The 10,018-nt window shown below is 42.2% G+C and overlaps 2 protein-coding genes across 2 annotated transcripts; one reads left to right on the top strand and one right to left on the bottom strand.

The window, feature by feature from the left end:
- Positions 1-404: 404 nt before the first annotated feature.
- LOC142904037 (arsenite methyltransferase) lies at positions 405-4,479 on the top strand. The gene is made up of 10 exons (XM_076049975.1): positions 405-543; positions 823-962; positions 1,454-1,604; positions 1,689-1,825; positions 1,956-2,025; positions 2,121-2,202; positions 2,314-2,445; positions 2,521-2,663; positions 2,811-2,933; positions 3,323-4,479. Exons 1-10 carry the CDS (start codon positions 508-510, stop codon positions 3,410-3,412), a joined length of 1,104 nt encoding a protein of 367 aa, XP_075906090.1. The 5' UTR covers positions 405-507; the 3' UTR covers positions 3,413-4,479.
- Positions 3,918-9,825, bottom strand: aifm4 (apoptosis inducing factor mitochondria associated 4). Its single transcript, XM_076049974.1, has 18 exons — positions 9,734-9,825; positions 9,529-9,638; positions 9,303-9,412; positions 9,122-9,166; positions 8,936-9,017; positions 8,716-8,828; positions 8,543-8,629; positions 8,374-8,465; positions 7,674-7,804; positions 7,474-7,589; positions 7,288-7,359; positions 6,984-7,047; positions 6,749-6,825; positions 5,892-6,009; positions 5,677-5,775; positions 5,492-5,567; positions 5,308-5,412; positions 3,918-4,843 (listed from the first exon to the last, which is right to left on the bottom strand). Exons 1-18 carry the CDS (start codon positions 9,811-9,813, stop codon positions 4,813-4,815), a joined length of 1,608 nt encoding a protein of 535 aa, XP_075906089.1. The 5' UTR covers positions 9,814-9,825; the 3' UTR covers positions 3,918-4,812.
- Positions 9,826-10,018: the final 193 nt, after the last annotated feature.

Here is a 10,018-nt window from a genome sequence, read left to right as displayed (position 1 = left end):
TGTTGATACGTTTTCAGTAATGTAATACCGGAGGTGCAAATGGAACAAAAGTCTCACTCTATATTATATAAAAATGAATATCATTGTCATAGCTACCTAAGCTACGTAAGGAAAAGTTGTCTTTTATGTTAACAGTATACTAGCTACACTGACGAGTCAAGCAAAACTATTGCAATAATTGTTTATGATCAGAAATAGAGAATTAGAATAATGACAATAATAAAAAGTCTCTTTGTAAATAACATTGGTCATCCAGTTGCTGTGCCTTAGAAGCGACAAATGAACGTCAAAATATTTTGTGCCTCTGACATGAAATATTGAATCAACCTTGTCTTTCAGGGGTTCTTATTATTATTTTCTAAATCGAAGCTTTTATTGCGGCAGAAAATGTGACCGGAAGTAGAAAAGAGGGGCAGGTGTGACTGAAATCCTACCTATACGCCTTGTTTGCGACATGAACTGATCAAACCGTTGCGCAGTTTGTAACTTCTCACAACACTGAACGAAATGGCAAATTCCAACGACGTGCACGAAAGCGTGAAGGTAATTTTGTTGTAGTGCCGCGCACTTACTGTCTTTTAACGAGTCCATGCCGAAATCCAATGTGCAGAACTTCTCCCTTGAGTTCAGAACTTTCCACTGGTTTCTTCTTCATCCCCTCTCCTCCTTATGTTGACAATTTTGTTAGCACTTAAAGTGATTCGTGACGTTTTAAGGTGGCACAAAAATCATTGTGTCTGTGAATTGTGGTAATTGTGAATCGTTCTCGTCATGTTTCCAGTTTGCTGCTGAATACATCGCATGTTCATGCCTTGTGTGCAGAAATACTACGGCACTCGGCTCGAGCATTCCGATGATCTGCAGACAAATGCCTCAACCGCATCCTGCGGTTATTCTGGCAGCCCGTTGCCAAAGAGTGTCCGTGAGGCGCTGAGCCTGATTCACCCCGAAGTGTCCAAGAAGTAGGGTTGGATTCTGCCTAAGTTCTGCATGACGTGTGCTCATAGAGCTACATTTATAATCAATCATTTAAACTATGGTCGCAGCCATAGAAATGGTTAAAAAAAACAAATTCAATGTGAATGTGCTTTTTCCATTGTGCATTTCAAAAGCATGATCTTTGCATTGCATGTCATCCTGTTGCACAATTTGTAAAGTGCTTGTGTTGATTTCACAGACTAGAGTCTTATTGCACATGGTTTGCACACATGTACTTGTGTATTGATGAACTATCTATCGCACGCAACTGGCATAAATAGATGTATCAATGTCCATGTAGTTGCGCTTTGTAGGATTATTACACCGACATGGATCTATGCATGTAAGAATAAATTGTCTTTTGCCTTCACTTGCGGGCTGCTTTTATGCATGCAACTTTACCGTGCCCACACTGATTGCTGCAACATGACTGTGCACCGTGGTCACACTGTGAATGCTTGCTTTGTTTTTCCAGATACTTTGGCTGTGGCCTCCCATTCCCAACAAAACTGGGGGGCTGCAGAGTGCTGGACCTTGGCAGCGGCAGTGGCAGAGACTGTTTCGCCTTCAGCAAACTGGTTGGAGAGAGCGGACATGTGACCGGGATTGACATGACGGAGGAGCTGGTGATGAGAGAAACCTGTCCGCACTCTGTTGGAATTGTGGATTGTGGATATCCTGTGTGTCAATTAAACTCCCTTCTCTTCCAGGTGGCAGTGTCTCGCGAGTATGCCGAGTACCACCAGAAGACGTTTGGTTACAAGGAAGCCAACGTGTCTTTCGTCCAGGGCTACATGGAGAAGCTCAACGAGGCGGGAGTACAAGATAACACCATTGATGCTGTGATGTAAGTTTGGAAAACCGACAAATTTCCTGCTTATATCTTGCCAGTTACAGCCATGGTATTGATTTATAAACTGCTTATAAACCAAACATCAAGCATTTTCCATTAAACTGTTCTCTGTAAAACTGTCCAGATCCAACTGTGTTGTCTGCTTGTGCCCGGACAAAAGAGATGTGCTGCAGCAAGCTTACAATGTCCTCAAGGTTTGTCCGAACATGTCACCAAACTGTTTTGTTTTAAGTTTTGAAAACACAAGTATGTGTCTTTTTAATGGTTCTTGTGTTCTCATTTGACACAGGAAGGTGGGGAACTTTACTTCAGTGACATGTACGCGAGCAAAGTCATACCTGACCACATGAGAAAAGATCCAGTGCTTTGGGGTACAACTACTTCACATTCTTAAATGAAAATCGTCTGTCTGAAAATGACAAAAATGCAAACCAATTTTTTCGCAGTTAAAGTGACATTTTGGTTCTGGTTTTGGGTCACAGGCGAAGGAATGGGTGGTTCCCTGTACTGGCGTGAACTGATTGATTTGGCTCACGGGGTAGGCTTCAGTACGCCGTCTCTTGTTTCATCAAGTGCCATTATGGTGCACGACCCTGAGCTCAAAGAAAAAGCAGGTACTACAATTTCCACGCTGACTTTTTTTATGAGGCTGTGAAGAGTATTTTCTGACCCTGCTCTAAACTTTCCAGGTGACATCAGATACGCTTCTTGCACTTACCGGATGTTTAAGCTGCCCAAAGCCACTGCCAGGCACGGGGCAACTGTAACCTACAAGGGAACTGTGGCAGAGTTCCCAGAAAAGCTGGACTTTGACTCTGTCCACTCTTTCAAGGTGCAATAAATGTTCGATGACAAAGCATCTGATAATGTGCTCCACAAGTAGAGAGAAAATACAGTTGTTTGTCATACTTTTTTTTTTATTTAGTTTAATCATTGTTTGTAGTAAAAATATAACACTTTCTTTTTTTGTGCACTATAGAAAGATGAGGCAGTCAAGGTGGGTGGAGAAATGGCAGCCATCCTGCAGAGCTCCCGTTTCTCCACGGACTTCATCATCCAGCCATCGAACGAGCCGGAGCCCAAACCCGAGGCAGCACCTCAGGTATAGTGGGCTGGGTTGTGTGTGCTTTTATTTTGAAAGGCTAACTGCTGTGTGTTTTTGGCTGTGTCTGCACCACATCTCATACTGTGGCAAAAAAAAAAAAAAAGGATCTCCTATTTAATTTTCAAGGAGACCCACCTGTGGTCCAGCAGGGTGCTGTCAACAGTGACGATTTTTGCCTCCAGAATGTTAGATGGTTGAACTTATCCAAAGCCGTGTCTTTACTTGCATGACAATCACCGCACAACGCTGCCAGCTTTCATCACACACAGTGTCTGATTTGTTGTGCATATATAGCCTTAGACGCTGAGCAAATATAACCAGTGTGTTATGTACAGGAATTAAGGATTGGGTCTAACCGTGTGACTGTGACTGTCCTCTTTCCTCAGTACTGCCACCTCGACCCGTTTCAGCTGGCCGACAGACTGGGACACTCTATAAAGCAGTGCTCCAAGACGCCCCAGAAATGCTGCGCTTGAAGCGTCAACTTTGATTACCGCTTGCTCTCGGCATAACAGCAGTAGCCCCAATTGTGGCAACTGCTGCTTTCTCCTCAAAGATTGATCTGTCTTACAATGCCGCCGCCGCCGCCAGGTCTGGCGAGGTAGCAATGATGGTGCAAAACAGTTAAATCGTCCAGCGTGCTTATCGAACCCCGCCCTGCATTGATACTTATAACAGCGTGCCAAATGTTGTTGAATCATCTGCTTTGCATGGTAATTATGACACCTCATTCAATGCGATTATCACTACCTGCACTGTCACGTGTCAGATTGTGCAAGTGATGTGACTCATTGGGTTAGTTGGTCAATGATTTTGCACCTACAAATTTGTCCACACTGATTTTAAAAATGAAAAGTTTATTTTGTAACAATACTAATGAAGCTTTCTGCGTAATAATACCCTTTAATCACTGATGGATGTCAGGAGAAAGTGAAATGAAGACTGTGCAAAAAAGTAATAAAAGCTTTTTCAATGTCAATGTTTTCTTATTATTGCGCACACTGCAACTGAGGACCTCGCTCTAAAATTTTCCTCAGGCTTGCAGCTTGAAAATAGTTCACTGAATTGAAATGAAAGGTGTTCGAGGTGTAAAGTGAAGAGTCTGGCAAACTAAGCAAATCCAGCAAAAATACAAAAAAGATAGAATACCAGATGTATGCATTGTCTTTTAATTCAAATATTTTTTTAAATTAACTCATAACTTAATAATTAACTCAGACTAAATAAAAGTTTTCCTTTCGGATGATCAATATTATAAGATAACCTAACAAAAACTGGAGGGAGAAATAAAAACACATGCACACCTGTATCATTATCTGCAGGCAAACAGCAATAAATATGATGGCTAGTCTGCTGACTTGACATGACAAAGCACCTGAACTGATTCTATTGAAAAAAAAAATAAAAAAAATGAATGACCCATAATATACCATCCTATGCCTCAAACCTGAACACTTAAATCATAAAAAGGAATCATTAACTAATCAGGTAATAGATAAAGGTTAAACAACCTAAAGTTATAAATGATTGACCAAAGCACAACTGTGAACATAAAAAAAAAAAAAATGTTTTGTGTGTGTAGTAGGCAGGAAACCACAAGTTTTCTTATAAAATAATAGATTTGCAAAAATGTACGAATCCCTATATTGTGAATCTGTAGCACATTCAAAGCCAAATGATAAGACAAATGACAAAAAGCGCTGCCATGGCAACAGTGCTGCGAGTGAGAGCTGACATCTGATTGGCTCGGAGGAGCCCTGAGGTAGAAGACAGATCAATCCACTTTGGCAGTATTTGATTATGGGTAATAAACAATCAGGGGGGGGAAAGCGACAGTTGTTGTTGGCACACGATGTCACTCCCAGACACAGCAGGGCTACAACTGCAGCCAGCTCAGGTCATCAGATCTGAACAGGAAATAAGAAAGCACAGTGAGCAAAGAGAAATGTTCAGATTATCATTTTTATCATTTCATGAAACAAAATGAATAATAAAAATAATTCATAAACTACTTTAGGTCCAGGAGGTGGATACTTGACTACTGGGCTGAATAATTCAGTCCATTCTTCCACTTTGAAAACTATCAATTCAAACACAGGATTTGTCATATTATCATGAATCAGCCACTTGCACATTACACAACTGTCCCAGTTCAAAGCTCTCAAATATTGCCTGCCTTCCAAACTGCTCCTGCAGGCCGTGCAGCATCAGATTAAAGCGTCACGCAGTGCTTCCCCCAGGTGGCCGAAAGCAATTATTGCACTTAAGCCAAGCTCAAGACAAGAATGACATTTTGTTCCAGCAAATGAGGTACCAGGATCCCAACTGAGAATGTTATGACTGACACAGACGACACGGTAGAAACACTCACTGAGCCTGAGCCTTTGTTAAGGTCTGGCCTGCAGCCATCATTTCCGCCAGACGAGCCACCGCAGGGTCAAACATCAGGCTGGCCGCAGCCACCACCTCCTCGCCTCTGCCAGTCAAAGCACATATTAATTTAGGGAATCTGTCAGCTCGTGTTGACTGTACAATAACCATCCAGTGTTGCCCACTTGATGTAAAACGCCAGGAATTTCTTTTCGTCCACTTTGCCTTTATATATCGTTTCTGTGAATCCTTCCCCGTAGCCTGAAAAAAAAAAACAAAAAAACAGTAGAGTATTGGATGCTGCAACATCAGATATGGAGATTAAATTTGAAAACTACATATGATGTTTTTTTTGTTTTTTTCAGAATACCTGTGTATCTGATGCTTTTCCCAGCCAACACCGTCCAAAAAAAAGGGACAGACTCAATTTTTGTGGGTTTCTGCAGCATGTTCAGCGCAGCGACCCGCCCTGAAGTCAAATAACAGGAGAAGAAATCAACAAGCTTGAAATTTACTTATTTCATTCATGGCTTAACATCACACGCAGTAACATCCAGGGGCTGTATAATCTGCCATGTCTTTTACCTTGAGCCTGTGACATCTGCCAGTGTCCAATGTTGCACCTTTGGTCACCTCGTATGGTCAGAGGGAAAGCGGTGACATCACCAGCGCCGAATATGTCAGGTATGTTTGTTCTCATGAACTGTCAGACAGGGCAAACACCCGAACGTCAACAGCAAATTCACTAAGGTCATGTTATACCAAACATACTTTTGAACACATGCGTTTTGTTCAGGTGTTTATCAAGCCTCAAGATGAACTTTTTTGCTTCAAGCTGTATGACTGCAGCCCTCAGACAAACCCCCAGATGGGAGAAACAGGTTATTATAATCGAGATGGAATAAGAAATGTGTGAAATTATGAGAAGGAAAAGAGAGAAATGCAAACAAAACACAGTTGGGTTTGATAAATTCAATACAAAGCCTGATTTACAGATAATACATGAGACAATACCAATGGTAAAGAATATAAATGTCTGTAAACGTCTGTAATGATTCAGGTTTGCAGGTGTGTGGGAAAATTAGAAAAGTATCCCCAGAGCAAATTGGAAACTCAAAGACAAACTCATCACCGCTGAATCTGAGTTGCGAAACAAGAACTGCAGATTTCTCTGTCGTGTTTGACGGAGGAGGATTGGTCTGAAAAACGAGCTTTCAACAGCTATAAGCTGAAACGTTCAACACGTGAAAACCTCTGCAGGTTGGGTGTGTCACATGCTCACACACCCAACCTGGCCCTGCCGTCGTCGTGATTGTTTAGACTGACTGGAAGCTCAACTTGCTCAAGCAACCCTGTAAAGCATCCTATCTACTTTTGAGTGATGCCAAACGCACACAGATCTGTTTTTGTAGCGCAAGCGTGCTCGCTGGGCCGAGGGTTACCTTGTCGACCACCACAGCTTTCCCTGGATCCACTTCCACCCCACTTCCTGTCAAGAAGTCCGTATTGGGGACGACGCCTGAAAAACAGATTTTCAGGCATTTCACTCATCTTGTTAACCAGTTACAAGAATAATATTTCCATTGATTTAGAGGGGTGAAAAAATAATAGCATGGGAAAGGACTGTTAGGGCGTTCACGACAGCATGGACAACTGGAGTTAAAATCATATTATTACCTATTCCAGCAACCACTAAGTCAGCTTCCAGGACTGTCCCACTCTTCAGCACCACTGCCTTCACCTGCAAATCAAAGAAACTCTGATGTTAGAGATTCAAGGGAGGCGAGACACAGCAACTCCAATTTTAGCAACAGTTTTTGTCTGACCTCACAGAAAACTTTCTCAGATTAGCTGTGTAAGGATCCTAATCTTTGCAGGAGTTACTCTACCATTGATTCCGGAAGCTGCACAGTTAATTGAGAAAGTTCACCTTACTTCTTTAGAGTTGCTCTTGTTTGCTGCTGAAGACGATAATGCTAACCTTGCCATTGGCCCCTTGGATCTCCGTGACCGAACTGTTCATGTGGAACTTCACCTGTTGTTCCTCTAACATCTGAAAGGAGAAAACAAGTTTCCTTTGATAAAAGAAAATCCTCTAAAACCAATTTTAAAAAATGCATGAAGGCAAGCCAGGGATTTCTGGGTTTCAGCAGTCATTGTTTCTTACTTGCATGCACATTTTTCCAATCTCTGGTCCCAGACTTCTCTCATACGGGTAAGTGCCGGTGCCAACCACAATCACACTCGCCGCTTTGTTGGACAAGTAGGAAGCCACCTCCATACCTATATGAGAGATTGTGATTTTGATTGTGATTTTGAAACAATTATCAAAGTTTCACTTTTGATGTGTAAAAGCAGCTTGTCAACCTATGAAGGAGGCGCCCACGACTACGACTCTGTGGCCCTGAGAGGAAGCGTGGATCTCTCTGGCGTCATCGTGACTCTGCAGTAATTTCACGCCATCCAGGTCCCCACCAGGGCAGCTGAGGGGCCGCGCCCTGTCAACAGAACAAAGCCTTTAACTATATGTTGCTGTTCACACAAGCACATGACAATCTTAAATATAGACGATCCTGTCATTTATTTTTTTTTGATCACATGCACGGAGTCTGATGTCTACAGGAGGTACTGAGAAGAAACGCATCATTTCTCATCCGAGCCAGTCTTTTGTGTTTGTTTCTCATGTATGCATGTTGTAATGGCAACATAGGCGGAATATTTAACGGAGTGCTAATGTTTTGTAGTAAATGGTTCAAGGTTTTAGGAGAGCAGCAGTCACACGGACATGAAATCTTTGTGTTAATAATTAAATCTGCGGGTTACACAAAAGGCCTGCGTACTGATGAAAGTAATTCTCTAAGACTTGAAATTGATGCTTGACGGTTAATCATGCATGTAATCCAAACAGTAAAACAGGAAATGGAGACGCAGCCACACTGAATCAATGAAATCCTTGATGAAGACACTTCTTTTGTTATAAATTGATTTTTTTTTTTTTTTTTTTTTTTTTTAAATCAACCCACTCCGGCAAAAAACGAACAGGAGGAAGAGGACGATGTTTTCTAACCTGCAGCCAGTGGAGATGAGAAGCTGACTGTACGGCTGCAAAGTGCCATCGTGCAACCTCACTGTCTTGTCGGTCACATGCACAGACACCACCTGACACACAAAACATGTTTCTTTACACAAGCAAAGGCACAATGCATTTCTTACTGCACGACAGAATTTGTTCTTACCTCCTTGCGGGTCCACACCTCGATTCCATGCTGCTGATAAAAGTCATCTGAGCGCAGGAGGATGTTACTGCTGTCCACATTCAGAGCCTAAAAAAAAGTAGAAAAGCCTTTTCACAAAACGCAGACTGACGTACAGGTGCGTTCACTCCTCTTCATTTTGACATATTTCACACCTTGCTGAGTTTGGGCTTGTCAAATGGGGACAGATTATCTTTGGTCACCATGATGATTCGACCCTCGTAGCTGTTCTGCCGCAGCGTTTCGGCACAAACCAGGGCGGCAGGGCCTGAAAGTCACATGTTGACAGTCAACAATACATTAATAAACAGTAAAATATAAATCATTAAGTATTCTTAATTAAGGTAACATAGACCCAGATGGCAGGTGTTTTACCTCCTCCAACTAGCACAATGGTGTGCTTGTTGCCTGGTACCCGGGTGCACATGTCTTTGACCCTTCTTGTCAACTTCAGAGACTTCAGGAAACAAACAGCAAATTTAAAACACAACCTGGAAAAGCGTATCTAGGTGTTTTGTTTTGTTTTTCTATCATTCGTTCTCCCGCCGTGCCAGCACTTACACTTTTGTTGACAGTAACATAGACCTTGCCATCCTCAACTTTCACCTGAAACATGAAAAGGTATAAATCTTCACGCAGGTTATGGCGCTTGTTGGGGAACTTCTGCTAAGAATAAAGTACAATCTTTCCCCTTTTATTTAAAAAAAAATTAACTACAACTGCATATTCGTGGATGTGATACCTTATAGGTAGGCAGGCAATCCAGACCCGGATAATCTTCAATGTCTCCAGTTCTGACATTGAAGCAAGCGCCGTGAAAGGGACACCGCACTCTCTCACCAACCAATACACCTGGATTAATCACAAACCATAGATTATGTAAATAAATAGCAACGTATTTTTCTTCTCGTGGCATTTTTCTTTTCTGTATACAAAAACACAGGGACGGAGAGTTGTGGATGGAGCACCTTTAACTAGTGGAGCGCTGTAATGAGAGCACTGGCCTCCCACAGCACTGTACTGACCCCCTGTACAGACAAGCAGCACCTTCTTGTCTGTCACAGTGACCTCCTTCATCCTTGAAAACGAGAAGAGGACAGTGAGGCCACCCGGGTATAGATCAAGTCAATACAAATGGGCCATGCAAACCACTGTTTCCCTGCTGGCTCTTACTGTCCATCACTCAGGTCAGCCTCCAGACACACCATCTCTGTCACCTCCTCCTCCTGCTCTTCAGCCCCATCCTGATGCATTGCTGTCGGGACACCTGCCAAGCACAATTAGTTGGAGCTGTGGACTAAAAAAAAAAACACCAAATCATAATTTTTATTATGTTTATTATAGCCTCAACGTCGATTGTTTTCTTTAGATTGTGTTTTTGCATACTTCATCCCAACATGTTTTAATATAAAGGGTAAGCAGCACTCAACACACTTCACACTTCTCACTCCATTGTCT

Source organism: Nelusetta ayraudi, unplaced genomic scaffold, assembly GCF_046127955.1.
Source record: "Nelusetta ayraudi isolate G7.1 ecotype Tasmania unplaced genomic scaffold, CSIRO-AGI_Nayr_v1 ptg000120l, whole genome shotgun sequence".
In the NCBI taxonomy this organism is placed as follows: domain Eukaryota; kingdom Metazoa; phylum Chordata; class Actinopteri; order Tetraodontiformes; family Monacanthidae; genus Nelusetta; species Nelusetta ayraudi.
This window is presented reverse-complemented; position numbering and strand designations above follow the sequence as displayed.